Raw genomic sequence first — 25397 nt, 5'->3', positions numbered from 1 at the left:
GCTTCCACTAACACACCGAGTTGGTGAATCCATCCGGGTACCACAAAGTTCAGAGAAACATGTAATCCCAAAGATAATCATGTTCCAATCCATATCTCTAGTTAAAATGAACATTTTCACTTAAAATGGATTAGTTTCTTGCTGAAAACTGTGTCTGGAAAGTATAGTTAGTTGATGCTTTATTCGTGGTACAAATATTTTGCTTTTGTTTCTAAATCTGTCAGCTTAAGAGCGTGCAACCAAAGGGAATGCATTCTTCACCATCTTGACAGTCCCCTCCACCTTCCCTCCCAGTCTCTCTTTCACCTCTCCTCGGGTCAAATGTCAGATGGTAGGAGCAGAGAACTGTCATTTTACTGCAGTTCTATAAAGTGCTATTCACATGTATGATGGCATTAAAAAGAATGATAAACTACTTCAGGAGTATTCAAACTTCCATTATTTAGTGGTAACAAAGAAATTTTTACAACTTATCCCTGTGTGACGGAAAAGTTTGTTTACTGAGCAGGTTGAGTCACCGAGTGTTTCTCCCCCGCCAGCCAAGAGTTAACTGACCAGAGCTGCAAGGGAGGCGGAGTGGAGGGAGATTCCTGGGGTCTGTGGGGGGGTGAGGAGAGCGAAGATGCAGACCCCGGTAGGCAAGGCCCAGTCCCACAGGGTGTTTTGCGGGGAAATGGGTCCTCTGACAGGAAAGGGCAACAGGGTTCTGAGGCCAAGGAGGAGGACTTGGGGGTCTGCAGGGAAACAGTCCAGTTAAAAGCCGACGTTCCTGAAGTGGGAGTGGAGAAGTCTGATCTATGGAAAATGCGTAGAAGAAAGTAACCTTAAGCCCAAACAGCATACAGCCTATAACTTGAGACAGTTTACGTTTTAATAAAAAGCAACAGCACTGTTTGTTACATTTCTGTGGAAGAGGAAGAACCAAAACTCCTTCTTCAGATCTGTTACAATAAAGTCTGTTTGCAACCTGTTTTCCCAAAAGAAAAACCCGCTGTCCCTCGTGATTCATTCTCCATTGGGGATTTCACCCGAGGGAAAGGGAAACAGGGCTGGCACACGGGCGCCAGGAAGAGAGCGCACCGCTGGCCCTGCTCCTGGGGAAAGGCGGAGAAGGGTTCTCTGAAAGATCTTTTCCTTTTACCTTAACAGTGTAATTATCATGATCCTACAAATTATTGTTCAAATTTTGGTGCCAGAAAATTCCTCCAGACTCCCCCCCAAAAGACAAGATAGCATTTTATAAGATAACGAAGTCATAATGCACAAAGACAGAGGTAGCAGGATACCAGTTTAGCTGGACCAGTTCTGTTCACCCTAAAGTTCTCACACCACAGTGTGGAGTTAAGTGTCCTGGTGACAATCATGAAAAATAATTTCTGATACAAAAATCAATGAATCAATCAAAAGCTTGGGTGCATTTCTTAGAAATATATTTTTCCTATAAATGAAGTAACAAGAAATTAAATGGTCCTATGTACAATGATAAATACAACTCATGTTTCAAAACTGTGATGAAATCAGTCCTTATAAAGCAAAGAGGCTCAAAATCTAAAAGGCAAGGTAGAACTGAACTTTTGCTCTGATAAAAATTAAAGGAAACACACACATATACAAACTTGTCCTCAAGCTAGCGAGACAAGCCGGCAACATGTTCCAGCCCAGGACTTGAAGAAGACATAAAGGTTCATCAAAAGACAAAATGAATGTGATCTGTGCGACTGAGCCTCAGTAAAGCCGCATGCCTTTCTTCTCCCACCCCAGCTCACTCCAGTTCCCAAACTGAGAGCATTTCATAGAGACTGCTTTCTTCTCTCATAACCTGCGTAGCCACATTGTCACAGCGCATTGTACTCCACACATTTGGATGGGTCGGTAGGGAAATGTTTCTGGCAAATGGTCATCAGCCTCTTCAAGCCCTGCAGAGATAAATACAAGAATGGCATGCTGGTAACCAAGACCAGACGCGAGAGAGTTGCAGCCCCGGGGCCGAACGGGGCAGGTTTAAGCCTCCCGTTTGTGCTTACAAATGCTGAATGCTTAAGACTAAAGAAAGTGACTCTCCGGACAATGGATCCACCACTCTTTATCTCACCTGGATGTATTTCCTCTGAGTTTCATCATTCAGAACGTGAGCCACGTGCTTTGAGAAAATCTTCTCTCGACCAGTTCGCGCATGGATGCCCACCATAGTGACGCCGATAGGCCAGGGAGCGTTCCCAATGGCCATCTGCAGATAGGCATCGTTAGCCTGCAGAAATAAAGGCAGGCAACTGACGGACAAGGCAAAAGGCACCAGGGGAGGCACAGAGCCTGCAGGGATAGCTAAAAGAAAGCCAAGAGCCCCATCTTCAGATTTTGTGGCTAATAGTTCTAGAGCCACAGGCCAGAGCACACCTGCAGTCCTCATGCTTACAAGCTTTATGCAAAATAGCTTCACAATAATTACTGACAAGGCACCAAAATTAGCATTTCTTGAAACAGTAAAAATCTTACTAGATCAGTTTAAAACAAAACACAAAAAACCACTATAAAATACAGCATTCCCCAGATCTCATTAATCAACACAGAACAGAACTTTTCAGAAGCTTGGGCAGCGTTATGTGATTAACCCACCCTGCCCAGTCAGTGTCTGACAATGTCCACATGCAAACCTGAATGTTAGCCGGTCCAAGTCTCAAAGAATCATACAATGCAATATGTTCTCCCATCCCTGCACCTGAAGGTCTAAACAACAACTTATACATGTTTGAACCTGCATTTCTATGCTTATTAGAGCTAATAATATTTCTCTGAAGGGTTAAGCTAGAGACACTTTCACATCCCTTAATGCAGGGGTGGGGAACCTCCAACACGAGACCTAATTAGGCCCCCCGGGCCATTTGGCAAAGTCACACTTAGTCGCCAATCGTCCAAAGTCCCATATGACATCAGATGCAAGTGGTTAAAAATATAGCTGGGCTAGGCCAAAAGGGGCTTCAGAAGCACTGACAATCAGCTTCCAAAGAGCCCTGCACAGTGATTTGAAGTGCTGACGATCAGCTGATTGTGGGGGCTACAAAGCACAGTGAAGGGTTCTTTGCAAGGAGTCCTGGGCTGGACTTTGAAGCCCCACTGATCAATGGTGCTTTGAAGTCCCAACAGTCACCTAATTGTTGGGGCTTCAAATGTCACTTCGCATCACTGTGACACCAGGTGATCGAGAGGTAGATGCGCCACCCCCCATCAATTTATTTATTTTTTGCTCGAGGGAGTGATGGAAGATGAAGATCTGGCCTGCAGCTGCCTCAAGCCAATTAAGCCACAAAACACAAATATCATTGACTCTGTAAAAGTTCAGTACCTTCACATACTCCCTTTGCAGCATGAACTTGATAATGTCCGTTATTGATTCCTTGATGTCAGCAGGGATATTCTAAAGACAAAACAGCAAATATCAAGTAGGCAACGAAACTCGTGATTCTCATAGCACACTATAGCTTAAATAAGACCACAGACATGATCAACCCTCACAGCCAAAAACGCTTACTTTTGGAGACAGTAAGAACTAGCCAGCCTGAGAGAAACCCAGCTCCTTTGTTTGTGCCTGAGTGACTGAAGCAGGCACACTTCCATAGCAGCATGTTAGTTCCTTTGAAAGCGAGCAGTTCTGCTGCACTGAGAGTGGCTGCAAAAGCCAATCACACCTGATACAGAGACAGACCAGAATTAGAGACGCTTGACCTCAAGTGGGTAATTATGCTGCGACAAAGAACACACCTTTGCGTATGAGTGGAGGGTTCAGACTTACAGGAGCTTTTATATATTTGCAAATCTGCAGGCAAGCAGCCAACCCCACTAATTTGCTTTGTCTAGAGTACTGTTTCTCCTAGCTTTTCCCAGCCACCCCACCAACTCAGCCACCACTCCCATCTGCTCCAGGCTAAGAGAATCTGAGTGGCAGAGGCAGGCAGCTCACTGTTGCCATGCGCTGAGTGTCCTCATGGCTCTGCTTCACTATCCTTGGAGAGAAAAACATGAGCACTGGAAGCTAATGCACTAGGATAAATGAGGGGTCTCCCTGCTTATTTAACTTATATGCAGAATTCATCATGTGAAAGGCTGGGCGGGATGAATCCCTAGCCGGAATTAAGATTGCCAGAAGAAATAGCAACAACTTCAGATATGCAAATGACACAAACTTGATGGCAGAAAGTGAGGAGGAATTAAAGAACCTTTTAATGAGGCTGAAAGAGGAGAGCACAAAATATGGTCTGAAGCTCAACATCAAAAAAAGAAGATCATGGCCACTGGTCCCATCACCTCCTGGCAAATAGTAGGGGAAGAAATGGAGGCAGTGAGAGATTTTACTTTCTTGGGCTCCATGATCACTGCAGATGGTGACAGCAGCCACGAAATTAAAAGACGCCTGCCCCTTGGGAGAAAAGCAATGACAAACCTAGAAAGCATCTTAAAAAGCAGAGACATCACCTTGCCGACAAAGGTCCATATAATTAAAGTTATGGTTTTCCCAGTAGTGATGTATGGAAGTGAGAGCTGGACCATAAAGAAGGCTGATCGCCGAAGAATTAATGCTTTTGAATTATGGTGCTGGAGGAGACTCTGGAGAGTCCCATGGACTGCAAGAAGATCAAACCTATGCATTCTTAAGGAAATCAGCCCTGAGTGCTCACTGGAAGAGAAGAGAAGAGAAAACTCCCTTGAAAAGGCCCTGATGTTGGGAAAGATGGAGGGCACAAGGAGAAGCGGACGACAGAGGATGAGATGGTTGGACAGTGTTCTCAAAGCTACCAACATGAGTTTGACCAAACTGCAGGAGGCAGTGGAAGACAGGAGTGCCTGGCGTGCTCTGGTCCAGGGGGTCACAAAGAGTCGGACATGACTAAACGACAACAGCCTCACCCATCTGTCTTCCCTCCGCCAATCCCTTGCCTGTGCCCGCCTTCTTCCATGCCGCCAGTCACAGGGTGGATCTGCCTGTCACTGACTGGCTCCACCTACTGTTAGTCTTCCTGCCTTCTCCCCTGCCATTGCCAACTGTGCTGCTCCACAAAGCTTCCATATCCTGTTTTCCACAGTGTGGTGAGTTCAACACAAGTGTGACTAACAAGAGAGCTGAGTTTGGCTCGAAGAAAGGTTTCTCATCTCTACTCCTCTTCCATGGATTTCTATGTGACTTCCTGTGGGTTACTGCACATCAGCCTTAATTTCTATCTATAAAAAAGGAATTATTGTCTTGATCTTGTGCACAGGCAGACATGTTGTAAAAGTGAATGTTAACTAAGACTAGAAAGAAAACTGGCAAATTAAAAAATGGCCATGTCAGTGGATCTGAAGTAGAAGATCCAGAAAGGTATTTATCTCATCCCCTGGTATTGTACAGATTTGCAGTCTGTTTCACTTCCTCCGTCTGTGAAAAGGAAAATGTCACTGCACACACTCCATGAGGGGTGGGGAAGCATTTTGGCCCCAGGGGTCAGATCTTTATCCCCTCCCCACTCCACCGGCCAACTGTGACAGGTGTGTGGGAGCACCTGATGTCACAGTGACACCCCAGAAGCACAGCAATCAGCTGGTTGTTGGGCCCTTTGCAATCCCTGCACTCAGCACTTCACTAGGGTTGAGCACAGTGCTTACAAAGTGCCCGAAAATCAGCTGGTTGTTCCCCATTTGGAACACACTGAGTAAAGCCCTTTTAGGCCAAGTCCCAACCTTTCCTGCCTCATACCTGACATCACACATAGCATCAGATGTAGGGCAGTTGAGCATGGCTTAGCCAAAACAGCCTGGAAGCCCAATGGTGAGGCTTATAGGCCAACTTTGGCTCACAGGCTGGAAATTCCCCTCCACTGTGCTACATAGTTAGAAAAGGGTGACTGAAAAAAGCAGTCTTGCTTAATTCCAGAATCCCTAATACGGCAAAACCTTTATTAGGTCAATCAAAACATCACAAAACACTGTGAGATTCTGAGTTCTCATCATCAAGCTAGATTGTAGACAAAGTGTGGAACGGAGGGTAAGAATTGTCTGCTGGTAAAACATTCATGCCTAAATTTAGTAGAAGACTTAAGATAGTGTGTTGCTGAAGTTACCCTTTTCCGAAGTTTTCTGAACAGAGGTCTCAGGTATGATTCTGTCTGCTTCTGAGTGGCGCTGTTTAGTTTGCCTTGTACACCACGTTTTACATAATCTTCTCTGGCGTTCAACTCCTTAGCCCAGACTCCAAGAAGAAACTGAAGATGACAAACAAATTTAAGCCACACTGCCACACAGTGGCTAAATATGAACAGTGTCCATAAACTAAAGCTGCAACCCCATTCATTTACTTACAAAGAAATAGTACTTGCAATGTTAGTTAATTCTGGATAGATATGTATCTGATTGGGTTGTAATTATTTCCCAGCCAGATGGGTGGGGTTTAAAATAAATTATTAATTATTATTATTATATCATACTATAAACGAATCAACATTTTCCATGTAATAGAATAGTCCTAGAAAATGATGATGCCCCAGCCATGATTGCTTACAGGCCAGAGGTTCTTGCTTGTTAGGCTACTTACCTTCAAGAATTTGGTTATGATATCCATGTCTTTATGGTCATCCCCTTGTCCTAAAGATTCTCCCAAAGCCTGCAAAAGAGATTTTCCATTGAGATGTCTTCCAAAAACAAAAATAACTGATGCAAGTTTACATAAAGAACATAATATTACAGATAAAATTAGGAAGTACTTCACAGTGTTCTTGAAAGGCTCTCCCTTTAAATTTCGTAAGTCAGGGTTGAGAATGCTAACGAAGTCACACCCCAGTGTTTACTCATATATTCTATGGAATTTTTCAGTTTGTTCCTCTGAACAAGAGATTCCCCAGAGACAGACACAGCTGAGTGCAGATATGACATGTTATCTCAAGAGTGGTGAGGCCCTCCAAGACACAACAGAGAGGATGCAGAGACTCATCAAATTCAACAGTTGTCTTCCATTCCTGCTGATCATCAGGAAAGGTCTGGTTCCTTGGGCCACACAGCCAGTGCTACCCAAATGATGAATTTCTGGTAAGAGATGGGGTACAACTCATGAGGATGGGGGAGATGTGTTTGGCAGGAGCCCCACAGGCCTCATCATGTGGACTTTAAACTAACCCTGCAGGGAAGGGAACCCAAAGCCCAGAGATAAGAACTGAGCCATGTAGGAGAGACAAGAAAGGAAAACACAGGACAATGAAGGCGATGCCTAGCAACTTTCCAGTAAATACAGCACGAAAACTGAGAGGGTGCAGCACCCATAGATTTCAAAGTCTATGTACTAACTAGCACACAGCAGTATGGGAAGCTAACAGGATGATTTTAATACCCTAATACAGGCAGGTAAGTTGACCCAATAGGTCTCATTGACACTTGATGGGACGAGGCTTGTGAATGGATGTTAGAAGTGATGGCAGTATCTTGTTCTAAAGGAATAGAGTCCAGAACGGGAAAGGGACACAGACACAAGCACACACACCTGCACAGAAATCCATGAATCTGAGAGTGGAAGCTCTGTTGAAAGCATCTGGGTAAGGATAAAAGGAGAGAAAAACAAAAGTGGCATCATTGTGGCAGCATACTACAAATTACCCAGCCAAGTGGAAAATGTGGGTGATGATTTTCTACAACAGATTACAAAAAGAGAATATGATGGTTGTAATGGAGGACTTCAACTGCCCTGGCATCTGCTAACAATCAAACGTCTAATAAATTTTTGCCTTCCTGATCAACCTGCCAAAGGAACAAGGAAGGAGCTGAGATCTTGGACTTAATAAAGACCTGCTTGATGAAGTGAAAGTGGTGTGAGCCTTGGGGGAACTGTATCATCTTGGAACGTGTGATATATATATTGTGGCCCAGCATAAGTCTGCATGCAACAGGTCTTAGGTTCAATCCCTGGTGTCTCCCAGTAGGACCATCACTGAATCCTGCCTGAAACCCTGGAGAACTGCTACCAGCCAGTGCTGAGTCTCACCGATCACTGGTCTGCGTTGGTCTAAGGCAGATTCCTATGTGATAGCAAGGGAAATACAAACAAAGTCAAGTTGGATTTGTACTTTGGGCTTTAAGGAAAAACAGCTTTAGGAAGCCAATAAGAAAAAAAGAGCACAAGTGGAATGGGAGATTTTCAAATGTGGAAATAGTGAAAAAACAGTCGCAAACCATTCCAGTGAGAAAACAGGAGACATCCAAGGAGGCCAGTGTGAATGCACAAAGAGCTCTCCAATGAGCAGAGACTTTAAAAAGGCACATCCAGGAGACAGAGGGAGGCACATATGAGGAAGGACAAGTTTGATGGAGGATCCCAAACCTGTAAAGATGGTTTCAGCAAAGCTGAAGCCTGGAAGAAGCAAAAGCTTGCAAGGGATGCTAAAAACAAAAATATAGGGATTCACTGGATATGTTCAGAGCCAGAAGAACAGGAAAGGGGTAGGTCCGCTGCTTGGAGAAGATGAAGAAATTAATGACAGGTGATGGACAGAAGACAGAACCACTCAATTCCAATTTTGTTTCAGTGGCCCCTAAGTGGAATTGTATTCAAACTGGGGAAAGTAGAACAAATGGTATGAGGTGAGGCAGCCCAGGGACACTGCTAATATGTGAGTTCAAGTCCCATGGGCCAGATAAATTATACTGCAAGCTGTTGAAAAAACTTGTAACTTTGTAAACTTGTAAACTCTGAAACTTTATTTCAGAGACAGTTCCTGTAATCTTTGTGAATTACTGGGAAACAGATGAGGTTCTGTAAGACTGGAGTTGAGTAAATATTGCCCCTATCTTCCAAAATGGGGCAGGGGGGGAGTTGGATCCGGCCACTCAACTTAACACTGATACCCAACAGATTATTAAGTGTCCATAAACATTTGAAAACAATGCACTGATTATCATTCATCATGTGTTTAATCTAGAATAAATCATCCACATAAGCCTTACCCTTTTTGGTAGTTCATGGCAATGCCATGGACATAGTGTATCTTGATTTCAGCAAAGCCTCTGATCAAGTCTCCCATGATATTCTTATTCACAAAATGATAAATATGGGCTGGTCAATTCTACTGTTCAGTGAGCAACCATAATCAGCAGGTGCTCCTTTAATGGCAAGAAGTCTCAAGAGGATTGCTACAAGGCCCTAGCCTTGGTTCCTGTGCTATTCAAACATTTTTTATAAATGACTAGGCTGAGGGCATAGTGCAGGCATTCCCAAACTCGGCCCTCCAGCTGTTTTGGGACTACAACTCCCATTATGCCTGACCACTGGTCCTGTTAGCTAGGGATGATGGGAGTTGGTAGTCCCAAAACAGCTGGAGGGCAGAGTTTGGGGATGCCTGGCATAGTTGGTATCCTTATAAAAACTGCAGATCACATGAAGCTGAGTAGATCTAATATCAAAGAACAGAGAATCAAGATTCAGAATGACCTTGACAGGTTGCAACACTGGGCCAACATGATGAAAGTACAGATAAATGTTAAGTCCTGTAAACAGGTACAAAAAGGACAGAAGTTTAAGATGGGGAAGACCTGGCTTAGCATTAAAAACATACAGGTGTCCAAGTTGATTGCAATCTGAACATGAACAGGGCAGTGTGGTGTGGCTCTTTATAAGAAGTTAATGTAATTTTTAAGTGGCGTTAACAGAAGCATGAGTGTTCGGATCACAAGGAATAGAGTTCCACTCTAGTCTATGCAGCTGAAGAGGAGTGCACCCAGTTATTGGTGCCATGCTAAAATACACTGATAAACTAGAGGGTAGCCAGAGGAGGGTGGCCAAGATGTTGATGGGTGAGGAAAACACGTCCTATGAGAAGCAACTGAAGGAGCAGTTTGTTTAGCGTAGAGAAAAGGAAATTAAGGGGAGATGTGATAGAAGTCTCCAAGTTCCGGCTTCCTTAGGAAGAGACTGTCTCAGGTAGAGAGCACATTTCAAGCCATCATAGCAGCAAGCATATGGGGGAACCCATAATAAAATTCAAAAGCCTCTCCATGACAGTCCCCTTCACAATAGGCTTCTTAAAAAGAGCAAGTAAGGGAGTCATTAAAAAGGCAATGGAGGGGGTGCAGGTTTCTGCCAACCTCCATGAAATTTAACCACTATGGACAACTCTTGCAGAAATTTCTGCAGCCCAATTGTCTCTTGTCTAAATAAATTAGTAGGAAATTATAAAACTTGTAAAATTATACAAATGAGAATTATGCACATTTTCTCAATCTGCATTCTTTTTGCAAGTAGCAGAATCCATCTTCTCTTGGTGCAGAATTTATTTACCAGCATAGTGCCTTGGTCACAATTTGAAAACAGTAAAAAATAATATAATACCTCCAATTCTTCAATTGTTGTGTTCTCTTCATGGACTTTGAGATCATTCTGTGTATCATCCTCTCCCTGTTCCTGCCCACCCACAATTTCATTCAGATACTGCTGGTCAATCTTATCCAAAGCAGCCTTCAGGTCATTCCTTAATCCCTATGGAAATGAAAACAACAGTTGAGAGTATGCAGAGTTATCCTAGGAACTGTCATAATTGAAGCCCTGAAAAAATATGTTTAAGTATCTTACAATTTTTTATATACAGACTTTGAGTATCATGGCATCATACCACATAACCCTATGAGTTGTTTTAAACATTAATAAATAATATCATAAATAACAATACTGTGGGAGCATTGCTTTTATTTGTTACTATATGTATTTTTGTGTTTTAATGTTGTAAACCACCTTGTGATCCTTGGATGAAAGGCAGAATAGAAATTTAATAAATAATAAATAATAAAAATTGTATAATCATAATTTAGCATTAAGAGAGAGTTCATATCAGTGGAGAATCCTACACAGACATCTCTAAGGGCATACTGGGGGGCCTAATAGTAAAAGAAGCGCCATTCACACAAGCAGCCACAATTTGAGGGGGGGCAGTTCTCTTTCTCTGAAGCTGATAAATGCAGGAACTGATCCCAAGTCTCACTACAGCAATATACATAAGTTGTGACTTCTAAATTTGTCCTCTAAACAACAAAAAGCTTACGAGCTTCCGGGTTGGCGCGTCTGGATAATGGCGGATTTCCTCCGTCTCGGAGGAGACCGCTCTCTGGAAAGAAGGGTCTGACTGCCACGGCGAGGCAGAGACCCGCAAAAAACCACGGTCGGAGGAAGACCGTGGGCTTGGAATTCGGCACGTGCCTTTTGTGCCTCCCCTACTCGCGGGGAGACCCGGTTTCGGGGCTCCGGAGCGACGTGGGGTGAGTGGCGCGGCACATCGAATCGATCGCTGTTTTCAGGGAGTGAAGCAGCACAGCTGTTACCTGTGGACATTCGGACTTAAATAAACTTCGTAAGTAAACGGAATTGGATTACAAAAATATTTGAATTTGGCACTTGAACGTGAAGGTTTAAACAGGAAGCCCACCTTCCGTTTTGTAGAAAGATCAAAGCAAAGCCGCTGTAAGCTGGAGCTTTTGAAAAGTACTCTGCAAAGTATAAATTTTCATCATTTAAGTTTTCTGAAACCCCCCCCCCTCGGAAGCAGGGGAAGAGGGGGAGATTCTTTTGATGGACTATTGAGACCTGCAGGACAGTAAAAAGACGACATAATTTACTACCGTCTCAAGCCCGGGATCGGGCTGTCAAAAAGTTTTTATAATCTAAAAATAACAACAACGGAGGAATGGACTATACCTTTATGGAAGGATGATCAGAGATATTTATTTTTAGGTACTGATTCGTGGTATTTGGAAGGAAAAGGAGCTGAACTGTAATTTTGTAACTGAAACGCGAATGGAAAATAACCAAAGGAAACTGTTGCAGACAGAGGGTGTTTAGAAATTGTGACTGTTACATTTCTGCATGGAAAATTCCATGGAGGCTGCAGACAAGTGACCTTGAAGAGCAGTAGATAACACTGGGAAAAACAAGAAAAGCCTGGGAACATGGCTGATAGAATAACAGCTCTGTTGGAGCAAGCTATAAAGAAAGTGGGCATTCTTGAACAGGGCATCTCTGGTCTGAAACAAAATGTATCTATTTTGGCACAGAAAGGGAGTAATTCAACAGGTGCGGTTCGGGAAGTGGAACCAACTTCGCAAGGACGAGCATTGGAGAAGAGGATGGGACAATCAAAACCGGTTCTATTTCTGCAAGAGAAATTTCATGTGGAAGCCCCAGTAATAGGGCCTCAAATTGATGGATATAAACTTAAGTCTGAGGTTATGGAGGTTGAAGGACTGACTTGGAGAGGCAGTGCCCCACTTGGACTGAGTAAAGCAGGATGGATGGTCTATATGTTGGAGGGCAGCACTGCGGGAAAGTTTGGAAAAATGGATTTCCGCAACCCCAAAGAGACTGTGGAGTACGCTTTGGAATATTTCTTGGTCTACAAGTTGAAATATGGAGTTTGGGCAAACGTGCTGAAGAGGATTAAAGGAGACATCGGGAAAGAAGTTCTTTGGGACTCAATTTTAGGCTTGGAAAGAAACTTGCAGGCAGTCCAGGGAGATGATTTAAGAGCCTCGGACATAAGGGAACCGGGTTGAGGGAATCAATCGCTGACAAGAAAGACTGATAAAATTTGTAAAAAGGACTGGCAGAATCCGAAACCAGGGGGAAGAGATGGTGGGAAAAATTGGGAACTTTTAAAAATAGTATTTAGCATAATACTGTATGATTAAGAACTTTTGGAGATGGTGGAATGATTCTATCTGGCTTTAGTGAAAATAAGATAAAGATTTGAGATACTAGGATTTAAGGGTATATGATATTAGGATTTAAGGGTATAAGATTTAAGGTTTTTTCTTTTCTTTTTTTCTCCATTGAGCAGATTGGAGTTGGGACAATTTTTTCTTTGCTTTTTTTAGATGCTGATAGGAGAATAAAGTTTAAATGGATTAAGGTACATAAGTGAATAAGCAGTAAGCAGTAAGCAGTGAAAGATGGAAAGAATTTGCTGATCTGATTAATAACTGGAATACAAAAAGGGAGGTGGGAGGAGGCCGAGGAAATAAGTTATTGAAAAATGGAATTTGAAAAATTGAATTTTTTTCTCTTTGAATGTTTTTGGGGGTTTTTTGTTCCCTTCTTGTGTTGGTGGGGTGGAGGGAGGGTGGTTTTATGTATTTTTGGGTTTTTGCTTTTTTCCCCTTTTCCCCTTTTCTATTTTGTGGTATTTGGTTTTTTTTGTTTTTGCAACTTTGTCTTTGTATTTGTGGAAAATCCAATAAATATTATTTAAAAAAAAAAAAACAACAAAAAGCTTACAACTGAGGTTATCTGTAAATCCAAACCATTACTTACAACACTAAAGTGTAGTAATAAGTTGAGAGAAGGCACTTGACAGAAGTCAAGATGACAGAAGGCACTTTCTGTGTCCCTCTATGCGGGATTATAACATTATATATTATTATTATTATTATTATTATTATTATTATTATTATTATTAATAATAATAATTTTTATTTATACCCCGCCCTCCCCAGCCAAGGCCGGGCTCAGAGCGGCTTACAAGCAATAATAAAAACAAGATGAATGATTACAACTTAAAAACAAAAATAAAATACAACATTAAAATAATGGAACATTAAAATATTAAAATGTAGCCTCATCACAGGAGGAGAAGGAAAAGAAAAAAGAGAGGGAGGGAGGGAATCAAATTGGCTCCAAGCCAAAGGCCAGGCGGAACACCTCTGTCTTACAGGCCTTGCGGAAAGAAATCAGATCCTGCAGGGCCCTGGTCTCATGAGGCAGAGCGTTCCACCAGGCCGGAGCCAGTGTTGAGAAGGCCCTGGCTCTGGTTGAAGCCAATCTAACTTCCTTAGGGCCTGGGACCACTAGGGTGTTGTTATTTATGGACCTTGAGGCTCTCCGTGGGGCATACCAGGAGAGGCGGTCCCGTAGGTACGAGGGTCCTAGGCCGTGAAGGGCTTTAAAGGTCAAAAGCAGCACCTTAAATCTGACCCTGTACTCCACCGGGAGCCAGTGCAGCTTGAAAAGCACTGGGTGAATATGCTCCCATGGCAGAGACCCCATGAGGAGCTTCACTGCAGCATTCTGTACCCGCTGGAGTTTCTGGGACAGCTTCAAGGGCAGCCCTGCGTAGAGCGAATTACAGTAGTCAAGCCTGGAGATGACCGTCACATGGATCACTGTGGCCAGGTCGGGGCGGGAAAGGTAAGGGACCAACTGCTTGATGCGGCGATGGTGGAAAAATGTCGCCTTGGCTGTTGCTGTAACTTGTGCCTCCATGGAAAGGGAGGCGTCAAGGATTACACCCAAACTCTTAACGGAAGGCAATGGCACTAATGACATTTCCCTCCCTAGTGCCACCCTCTGTCCCCGACCAGAGATAAAAGAGCACAACCAGTTACGGGCTATGCCCTGTATCCCCACGTCTGCGAGGCGGTGGTCCAGAAGATCATGATCGACCATGTCAAAGGCTGCTGACAAATCTAAAAGGATCAGCAGTCCTGACCCGCCTCAATCCAGTTGTCTACGGAGATCATCTGTTAGGGCGATCAGAGCCGTCTCCGTCCCAAAACCAGGAGGAAACCGGACTGAAATGGATCTAATGCTGATGTTTCCTCCAGAAACCTACCAAGCTGTTCAGCAACCGCTCTCTCAATTACCTTACCCAGGTATGGAAGATTTGAAACCGGGAGGTAATTAGATAGGTCTAAGGGATCTAATGAAGTTTTCTTTAAGAGTGGACACACCACTGCTTCCTTCAGTTCCCCTGGGAATATCCCCGTGTCAAGGGACAAATTGATAATTTCAACCAGGGGGGTCCGCGCAACATCTGGACACTCCCTAATCAGCCAAGACGGGCACAGATCAAGGAGGCAGGTGGTGGGCCTACCAACTTGGAGGAATCTATCCACATCAGTAGGGAGTATCCGATTGAAATGGTCCAACACTGGACCTGAAGTCAGTCGAGGGGCCTCCAGTTCAGTCACTGTATCTAAATTGGCAGGGAGGTCACGGCGGAGCAACAGGACTTTTTCCACAAAAAAGCTCGCGAATGCCTCACAGCTGTGGGTCGAATTTGTGCTTAAATTTGGTTGTCCTCCTAAGGACGTTATTGACCTAATTATTCTAAAAAGTTGTGCCGGGCGAGAGCTAGCCGATGCAATGGAAGCTGCAAAGTAAGATTTCTTAGCAGCTTTCATAGCCATCTCATAGGCTTTCATAAGCGTCCTATAAGATGTTCTTGAGGCTCCATCACGAGTCCGTTGCCATACTCGCTCTATCCGTCTGAGATCCCACTTCATTTTCTGGAGCTCCTCAGTAAACCAAGGGGCCCGGTTTTGACGGGGTCGCAGAGGGCGCTTAGGCGTGATCTCATCAATGGCTGCCAAGAGCCGGTTATTCCAGTCCTCAACAAGCTCATCTAATGAGTCGCCAGGAGGAGCAGGGTTCTGCAAGGCTTGTCGGAATCTATCAGGATCCATCAGTTTTCACGGATGAGCCCAAATAGGTTCGCCACCCGAGCCAGGGAGGAGCGGGAAGTCAATCTTGGCTTTCAGAGCGTAGTGATCAGACCATGGCACTTCCACAGCGGGGAGCATGATCACATCTATGCCAGCCCCAAAGATCAGATCCAGTGTGTGGCCTGCTTGATGAGTGGGGCCCAAAACAAACTATGAAGTATATACACAGGTAGGGGCACAAGAAGCAGGATATCCATGGCTATAATGTTACAGGTGCACCAATTTTGCACAGGGATAGCCCTTTAAATGATCTCTCTTATGCTTATGCACAGATTTACCTTGTTGACTTCTGGCGCTAGAATTTCTATCTTTCGCAGCCTCTGAAAGGCATCATAATCTGTTTCTCCAAAAAGTCTGATAGGTTCACCCCTTTCTCTCAATCTCCTCATGACCTGGAAAGTCAAGTGTTTCTTTTAAACAAATGAAGAAAATAGAACAAACAACCCATTCACATCCCCACAGGGTATTACAACTCAAGCACTGTGCTTGCTTATTTTCACGAAATTTATCGTTCCTTGCTAAAGAGCACAGAATGGGCAGCAACATACCTAATGATGACTAGTGGCAGCTGTTTAAGGGTAAAGGGACCCGTGACCATTAGGTCCAGTCATGGCCGACTCTCGCTTTAGTTAAATATAATTACAAAAATTGCACCTCTGATCTATGGAGCATACGTGAGTAGAATTCTGTGATGAATAACAGGAGTTCCTAAGCCACGTTAAGTTGGGGACATTTAGGCTACATTTTGGGGCAATACATACAGATATATGTCTGAAATGTGGATGGAAATTAATACATTATCTCCAATGAACTAGGTCGGGGGTTACCCATGTGGTGCCCTCCGTATACTGTTGGGCTACGTCTGCCCCAACCAGCATAACCAGCAGTCAGGAATCATGCTAGTTGTAGCCCAGGAACGCTTGAAGGGTTGGGACAGATGTAACACAACTTCCATCCTCTTTCTAGATTGAGCTTTCCAATTTTACAACAACTGAGGAATATGTCTATAGCTTGGAATATTTATTTAAATCAGGATTTGAAAACAGTTTAATATTGTCTTAAAATCCTAATTCAACAGGAAGCCTGTTGAGACTTAATCATGATTAACAAATGTCTGACATACTCAGCAGACCCACTGAAATCTTTTTTTTTTAAATATAATTTTTATTAACAGGCCTATCAAATCACATTAATTCCAAATCACATTAGTTCCAAATTATACAGCCAGATTTTTACAATTTTGTTGGGGGTACCCATACTTCAAGCTCCGAAAGGGATCCAAACTTCACTCTTAGCAGACCCACTGAAATCAATGTGTTAAGAACATTTATTTCAATGGGTCTGCTCTAAGCATCTCTAACATTAGGCATCAAACAGTGATATCCTTGTAAATGCAGTTATGGTAATAGGAAAATCACTCTCAAAAGGGTAGGAAGAGAGCGAGGGAGAACTCCTGATCTCTTACCTACCTGCAGTTAAGAGTAAGCCATCATTATGTCTGCACTGGCTACAGGTAAATCAGTAAAGTACAAGTTACTGATGCGAAATTTTTGCTGCCTGAAAAGCTAGTCTGATGAATATCCTCATATATTTAGCTAGCTGATTCCCTGGTCTCTTGTACAACTTCATGGGCATATAGTTAATTCATGATAACTATAATTTCACACAGTACAATATAAATACTCTGCAGATTTGTTAATCTGGTAAAGGCAAAACAATTATCTGCATATTGCCAGCTCCATATATTTGTCTTTACCTCTTGTCTAGAAAGAGTCATAGGCAACTTCTCCTCTGCCAACTCTAGTTCTAATACTGGATTTGATGCAGTTACTGTCTTCTCCTCCTCTTCCTCTTCCTGCTGAACCTAGGTAGAGACAAGGAACATAACATAACCAGTTTTAAATATGGGCACAGAAAAAGTCTAAACTTCCAGGAACACTGATTGCTTCTAAGAGCAGCTATTAGCACTACACAGCACAGCCGACATGCAAAAACCTGACCGTAACTCTAAGACGTGCCAGAAATATAAAATAATTTAGAATTCGCTTTGCCCTGTCTACGGAAGTTTCATATAGATAAACTATAGGCTGCAAGCATTCCTCAGTTCTCCACTCCACAAAGTATGGAAATAATTATAATTTCAGACAAAACAAAGCTAGCGTTTTTGTGAAGAGAAACCTGCTACATATAGTCAATATGGTATTCAGTACATTGAAACTATCACGGTGATATGCATAACTCATGAGCCACTCAGAAAATGGGCAAAAGGAGAGCTATGTTTACTACATATAACAACTAGACAACTATATACAGTAACTGAAAACTATGGTTTCCAATTGTGATTTGGAGGCACACTATGGCTTGCACAAACCAGTTTGCCCAATCCAGCTAGACTGGAAAACAATGGGCAAACCAGGAAAACAGAGCACATACAAGGAGGAAGAAGCCAAACCACAGTCTGCCATTACATGTGAACTGAGGCTTGAGAAAATATCAGCTATTACCTGAAATGTATGTTGTCAGGACCCACCCTATTTATCGTGGTTGTATTTTTTGTATTTTTAAACTGCTTTTTACATTGTAACCTGGCCTATGGGGATGCGGGTGGCACTGTGGGTTAAACCACAGAGCCTAGGACTTGCCGATCAGAAGGTCGGCGGTTCGAATCCCCGCAACAGGGTGAGCTCCTGTTGCTCAGTCCCTGCTCCTGCCAACCTAGCAGTTCGAAAGCACGTCAAAGTGCAAGTAGATAAATAGGTACCGCTCCGGCAGGAAGGTAAACGGTGTTTCCATGCGCTGCTCTGGTTCGCCAGAAGCGGCTTAGTCATGCGGAAGCTGTACGCCAGCTCCCTCGGCCGATAAAGCGAGATGAGAGCCGCAATCCCTGAGTCGGCCACGACTGGACCTAATGGTCAGGGGTCCCTTTACCTTTTTAACCTGGCCTATGACATGAGGGTGAATGGTGGGTAATAACAATAACAATATTTTTCTGTGCAAACTATTATACCCTGGTTGAAATGTCTCATACTTTCAAGAAGTGTGTTATCAGCCGTTCTCTACCATAGACACAGGTGACAATTTCACCTATCAATGCAGAATGCCATTCAAGCATATCTCCATTCCTTGGGGAAAGCTCCACAGTGCACATCTGGGACCATTTAAGTAGTAAGCAAAAATTACAGTGATTTTTACAGAAGAGCAGCCCTATGTTCATTGTATAAAAGAGTATTTTAAAATGCATTATCATACACCCAAATAGCTGTGAAAAAGAAGTTGGTTATGATAATAAAGGAGTTAAGACCCAGACAGGGGAAAAAAAGATTTAAGCCATTTTACCAGTGGGATTGTTACAAGCAATGTCTGCACCAAGTAAAATAAGATAAAAGTACTTTCAGGACTTTAGCAAATGCACCTTCATTTGCAAAATGTCAGAGTTTTTTGCTTTGTTTTAAACACACTAACAACATTTCAATGAAATGCAGAGATCTGGGAGGCTCTTGGTGAGCTAAAATGTCTCCTAGTTTTGTTTATTTGAAAAGCAACTGGCTCCATCCACACTCCTAATATTTTAACCAAGTTTCTCTAAGTGGGACATAAGCAACCAGGTCAAACGAGAAATTACACAGCTACTTGATATTATTGCCATGTAAGTTAGTAAAACTGTAGTGACAGCCAGAAAATAACAGAAACGCTTTCCTTCATAGTTATACACAAGCCAGTGCTCTTTTCTGGGAATACTCCAGGGAATGCAGTACTGGCACCTTTTTTTCCAAATGTTAAAAGTGTGGCAATTACTGTAACAACTTCATGGTGAGTACCAGCAGCTTTTTCTATTATAAAAGAAAAGCACCCTCTCTGGCAGGCTCCCTCCACACATTCTGCCTCCTTCCTCACTCCAAAGTTATTCCGCCACGGCACTCCATTTCACCCCTGCAGCTATAGGCTTGTGCACAATACGGTATCTCATTAAGTCCTGGCCCCACCAGCTTTCATCATAAGTCCAATGATGATGGATGATATAAGTCATAACATTCCTCCTTCTAACAGAAGTTATAAACCCTATCTTTTCATAAATGTTGCAAAGGAAATAAAAATAACAACATAACATACCATAGAATCATAGAGTTGGAAGGGATCCTAACAGTCATTTAGTGCAATGCAGGAATATTTTGCCCAACAAGGGGCTTGAACCCACAACTCTGAGATTAAGAGTCTCATGCTCTACTGGACTGAGCTATCCCAGCAATCCTACTTCATAAAAGCTAAGTTCCACAGCATATTTGAAATATGTTAAATTGAATACTGCTTATAATTCTGTCTAAAAGAAACTTGATTTTAATAGGCTTAATGACTTGCGAAATATATATATATAGGCCTGACACTACAGGATACTATGGGATATATCAGATTATGACCAACCATAATGAGACCGGATAAACTGGGCCTGCTTTAGGCAGCAGATTTTGGGGTCCCAAAAGAAAGACAGCAAATTGGCAATTATTTAGTTCTATTACTTCCCATTACTAAATTTCCACACTACAATCCTCACATCCAAACTGCTTTGATACAATCAAAGTGAGGTGGAAAGAAGAGCAAAGGCCTTCCAGGTGACTTATTTGTCATGATGTGTCTTACGTATGAGTTTAGTTATTATTTCACCCCAACTAACCAACAAGAAATGCAAGCTGCATTTCATAGCCTTTCAAGAAGTGGACATTCTTGGCTAACAGGTCGAGGCTAACCATGTCAACTCAGAAGTTAAAATCTATTAAATTCAATGGGATTTATTCCTAGGTAAACAGGATTAGGATTACAGCCTAAGAAAGGAAGGTATACATCTTTTACGCATTCAGGCCACCCCCCCCCCCCACTCTCACCCCACAATGGAGCCAGCATCTAGAAATTAGCAGCCTCTACTTTGCTTTACAAAAGGGTTGGTTATATCAGATCCAGGGTACATGCCTGCTGGAGCACAACTTAAAAAGAAAAGCTTTATTCTCAAGCAGCCTCATGCCCTCCACAGAAGCCAAACTATAAACACAAATTCAAGTAGCTGCATACTCATGCATGCCTCTTCCTGCATTGCAAACTTTTCTTGGAAACTCATACCTCTCCTGGTGGCTTCTCGTTTACAGGCTAAAGTGCAACAGTGATAGAGTGAACAAAGAATTATTCATTTTTTATTAAATTAAATAATAAAAAGGATAGAGGAAATATAAACACAGCATTCACCATTCATTTGATTATTTTTAACACACCTATTCGTAATTTTTCCTAGCCATCATATTGTAATTGTTTAAAGTAACTCTAATCTCTCTCTCACACAAATGTTTTGATACTTTCTTTATCCAGATTCTAGAACTGTAGAAATTTATGACAACATTCCAAAAATCTCTTAGTTGCATGCCCTTTATAAGTTATTTTATTTAACGTATTAAGATCTGACACCATATATTTCTTTTCCCTGCCTCTTTGAGTAGGGGTTCTTGATTCTTCCCATTTTTAGTCACTAATAACCATGCTGCAATCAGTGTATTTCCTACTAATCTATTAATACATTTTAAACTATGATTAAGCAGACACTGCTCAGCTAACCAGAATCACTACCATTACTGCTTTCACATTACCTTGCAACCACATCTTTCAAAATATGCCTCTTCTTCCTTCTTGGCCAACTCACTACGCTTAAAGTATTTTTTATTTCCCTGAAAGAAAGGAAAGTAGTTACTACATTGTGATGTTTCATAAACAACTAACCATTCTTCTTTCAGTAATGTGAAGCACAATGGGATGGGCTGTCAGATTCATAACAGCTCAATGATGGTTAACAGGAACCAGTACCAACTAGCACACTAAGGGGGGAAAGGGGTTCTCATCTAATATACAGTGACGTGAATATAAAAAGGCCACCAGCACATTCTTCCCATATGGTCCCAGGGCATATCCAGAGACAACTGCTGAAAAGCCCTGGCAGCCCCGTAGCCAGGCTGGTGCGGGCAGAGCTTTGCTCCTGGGGGCCCCGGGGGCCGCTGCTTGGAGGCTGGAAGGAAGGAACAGGCTGCCCCGACTTGAGCCAGGAGGGAAACGTCTTCCATGCCTGAATAACATTCTCTTGCTGTGGCAGATGATGGGAGCGGCGGGCGGCGGGGGACCAGCTGTCTTTCGGGGAAGCTCATCCCACTCGCCGGCCTTTCACGTCTGGCCTTTGTGTCCCCCCCCCCCCCGCCCAGAAACACCGGCGAGACCGAGCAAGAGACTCCCCCGCAGAGCCCGACTCGCCAGGCAAAAGCAGCGCTCTCTGGCAAAGGCCGCCGCGAGGCCGAGGCTCCCCCGCCGCCCTCTGGGGCCCCGGAGACACGGCGCGGAGGGTCCGCCCCGCCACCCCACCCGGGCCCCGCGGCGCCTCTCTCCCGCTTACCCCGAGCAGCTCCTTCTCCTCCAGCAGCTTCCGCTTCCGCTCGATCTCGGCCTTGACGACGTCCATGGCGCCTTCGCCTCAGACGCCGGCCGGAAGCGAAGCAGCCCCTCGCCGCCGCCCCTACGGAAGCCCCGCAGCCCAAGCAGCCCGGCCGCGCAGCCGCACTGGCGCCCGCCGCAGACGCCGTTTCCGGCGGGGAAGAGGGCGGCCCCGCGGCAGCAGCGAGGATCCCGGGATTTTCCGGGGGGGGGGCGGGGGGCGGGGTTGGAGCCGGTGGCCGGAAGAGAAGCGGGCGCCCATTTGCGGGAGGGGGGGGGGCTAGGATTCCACACAAGGGGCCAAAATGGTGGGAACCTTTTGGGGAAAGTGTATTTCCGAGGTTTGATGCCTCATAACATGACTTTTTTGGGGAGTAGTACCATAAAATTATATATCAATGGAAGGATATTTTAATGAAGAATGTAATGCAGTAACTTTTATGAAGGATTATTTATTACAACAGCAGTCATAGAAGAAGAAATGTGAAACACATAGAAGAAATTAGATATACAAAAGTTCTCACCATGTCACTTAATAGTTGGGTAACCTTTAGCTTTAATTACGGCTTTACAGCACCTTCCCATGGAGTGAACCAAGTTTTTCAGTTCAGCTGTGATCATGTGAAACTAAGATTGAATTATTGCCTCTATTAATTGGGTTTTATTGCTGGGTTGCTTCTGACTAACAAGTTTCTTTGGTCGGCTCCATAGATTTTCAATTGGGTTAAGGTCTGGGCTATGTATTTTTGGGCATTTGTTGTTGTTGTTTAGTTGTGTCCGACGCTTCATCGGCATTTTGGGCATTTACGGCATTTACATTCCCATTAATGACACAAATCCTGGCCACACCTTTGCTGTCATACATCCCCAGATCATAACACTAATTGGGTGTTTCACAGTAGGTGTAATGCAAGTAGGATGTAAATCTCTGATTCCTTTTCACTTATTTCATGCCATCACTACCAAACAAGGAGATTTGGGTCTCATCATTGCAAATAACACTGTCACATTGTTCCGCTGTCCAGTTAACATGGGTTTTAGCCCAGTTTAATCTTTTAAACCTTTGTTTGAAAGATAGCAATGACTTTTTCCTTGGAATTCTAGCATTTAGACCATATTCCTGCAGTCTGCGGCCGAACAGTCTTGCACTCAACTTCACATTACATTGCGCCATGTCATCTTGCATTCTCGGATGATTTTCTTCTGTCACGTAGGCACATCTCTCAATACTTCTATTGTCAGTTGCTGTTGTGCATCTTTTCCTGCCTTTACCAGTCTGATTTTGTAGTGACTGAAGTCTCTTTATGTTGTTTAGTTGTGTCCAACTCTTTGTGACCCCATGGACCAGAGCACACCAGGCACTCCTGTCTTCCACTGCCTCCCGCAGTTTGGTCAAACTCATGTTAGTTGCTTTGAGAACACTGTCCAACCATCTCGTCCTCTGTCGTCCCCTTCTCCTTGTGCCCTCCATCTCTCCCAGCATCAGGGTCTTTTCCAGGGAGTCTTCTCTTCTCATGAGGTGGCCAAAGTATTGGAGCCTCAGCTTCACAGTGAGCACTCAGGGCTGATTTCCTTAAGAATGGATAGGTTTGATCTTCTTGCAGTCCATGGGACTCTCAAGAGTCTCCTCCAGCACCATAATTCAAAAGCATCCATTCTTCGGTGATCAGCCTTCTTTATGGTCCAGCTTTCACTTCCATACATCACTACTGGGAAAACCATGGCTTTAACTATACGGTCCTTTGTTGGCAAGGTAATGTCTGCTTTTTAAGATGCTGCCTAAGTTTGTCATTACTTTTCTCCCAAGAAGCAGGCGTCTTTTAATTTCGTGACTGCTGTCACCATCTGCAATGATCATGGAGCCCAAGGAAGTAAAATCTCTCACTGCTTCCATTTCTTCCCCTACTATTTGCCAGGAGGTGACGGGCCCAGTGGCCATGATCTTAGTTTTTTGATGTTGAGCTTCAGACCATATTTTGTGCTCTCCTCTTTCACCCTCATTAAGAGGTTCTTTAATTCCTCCTCACTTTCTGCCATCAAAGTTTTGTCATCTGCATATCTAAGGTTGTTGATATTTCTTCCAGCAATCTTAATTCCGGCTTGGGATTCATCCAGTCCAGCCTTTCACATGATGAATTCTGCATATCTGAGTTAAATAAGCAGGGAGACAATATACAGCCTTGTCGTACTCCTTTCCCAATTTTGAACCAATCAGTTGTTCCATATCCAGTTCTAACTGTAGCTTCATGTCCCACATAGAGATTTCTCAGGAGACAGATGAGGTGATCAGGCACTCCCATTTCTTTAAGAACTTGCCATAGTTTGCTGTGGTCGACACAGTCAAAGGCTTTTGCATATTCAATGAAGCAGAAGTAGATGTCTTTCTGGAACTCTCTAGCTTTCTCCATAATCCAGCGCATGTTTGCAATTTGGTCCCTGGTTCCTCTGCTCCTTCGAAATCCAGTTTGCACTTCTGGGAGTTCTCGGTCCACATACTGCTTAAGCCTGCCTTGTAGAATTTTAAGCATAACCTTGTTAGCGTGTGAAATGAGTGCAATTGTGTGGTAGTTGGAGCATTCTTTGGCACTGCCCTTCTTTGGGATTGGGATGTAGACTGATCTTCTCCAATCCTCTGGCCACTGTTGAGTTTTCCAAAGTTGCTGGCATATTGAGTGTAGCACCTTAGAGTTTTAACTAAACGTGATCCACCTGGAGCAGCAACCAGCAAGCCTCTCCAGTATCCCTGCCGAGAAAACTCCATGGACAAAAACAACAGGAAGTCTGTACCTCTTCATAAATTTAGAAATGCCACCTTTGGTTAAGTTTCCACCAATTTTTCTTCTACTTTCTTCATAACTGTAGCCTTGTTCACTTAATAGTACTATTTTACATCACTTTCTGGGTGACCAGTCAACTCTTTGCACCATTTCTTTAATTTTATTACATTTTACAAGCTCACTAAATGAAAGAACACAAAAACCCCAACCAACTTGATGGCTATCACATAACACACTGACAAATGTCCCCCTCTCAGCTCCAGTACATAACATCAGTAGCTGAATCCTACAGTGACCTGACTGAATCACTGCCAAAACAAGATGACACCTGATTGGCTCTCTAAACCCTCATGCTCATAGGCTACAGTCAAATGAAGGAAAGGTACTGCATATCAACCTAAGCAAGTTGTGCTTCCTTTTTCTGGTTATTTGGCTATAACTTTTGATAGAATACAAATAATTGAACAAACTTTGTTGCATTACATTCTTCATTATCTTTCCATTAGTATATAATTTTATGGTATTACTGCAAAAAAATGATGTTATGAGCCATCAGACCTTGGAAATACACTTTTTTCCAAAAGGTTTCCACAATTTTGGCCACTATTCAGGGGATTGAATAATAGCGAGACTGGAGAAGCCAGCATAAGTTGCAGTCTCAGCTGAATTTGG

The 25397-nt window shown here is 43.3% G+C and overlaps 1 protein-coding gene across 6 annotated transcripts in view; it reads right to left on the bottom strand.

Annotated features, from left to right (window-relative positions):
• Positions 1 to 853: 853 nt before the first annotated feature.
• The window catches only part of PRPF18 (pre-mRNA processing factor 18), a 34588-nt gene continuing 10044 nt past the window's right edge, over positions 854 to 25397 (bottom strand). The window contains exons 1-13 of one of the 6 annotated variants that reach the window (XM_083400003.1): positions 22038 to 22049; positions 21911 to 21991; positions 21120 to 21197; positions 20602 to 20628; positions 17249 to 17356; positions 15771 to 15884; positions 10337 to 10483; positions 7499 to 7546; positions 6560 to 6628; positions 6090 to 6230; positions 3341 to 3412; positions 2093 to 2248; positions 854 to 1916 (exon numbers count right to left, since the gene is read on the bottom strand). In XM_083400003.1, the coding sequence (XP_083256129.1) occupies positions 1836 to 1916; positions 2093 to 2248; positions 3341 to 3412; positions 6090 to 6230; positions 6560 to 6628; positions 7499 to 7546; positions 10337 to 10483; positions 15771 to 15884; positions 17249 to 17356; positions 20602 to 20628; positions 21120 to 21197; positions 21911 to 21976 (1107 nt within the window). In that variant the 5' untranslated portion in view covers positions 21977 to 21991; positions 22038 to 22049 and the 3' untranslated portion in view covers positions 854 to 1835. Of the gene's footprint in view, positions 1917 to 2092; positions 2249 to 3340; positions 3413 to 6089; positions 6231 to 6559; positions 6629 to 7498; positions 7547 to 10336; positions 10484 to 15770; positions 15885 to 17248; positions 17357 to 20601; positions 20629 to 21119; positions 21198 to 21910; positions 22096 to 25397 lie in introns of those variants that run through there. The other 5 variants (XM_083400004.1, XM_083400002.1, XM_083400005.1 and 2 more) reach the window with 5 other exon arrangements.

Source organism: Podarcis tiliguerta (genome assembly GCF_965153285.1).
Source record: "Podarcis tiliguerta genome assembly, chromosome: 10".
NCBI classification, from domain to species: Eukaryota; Metazoa; Chordata; class Lepidosauria; order Squamata; family Lacertidae; genus Podarcis; species Podarcis tiliguerta.
The sequence above is the reverse complement of the archived record's forward strand: the minus strand, read 5'-3'. Positions and strand labels throughout refer to the sequence as shown.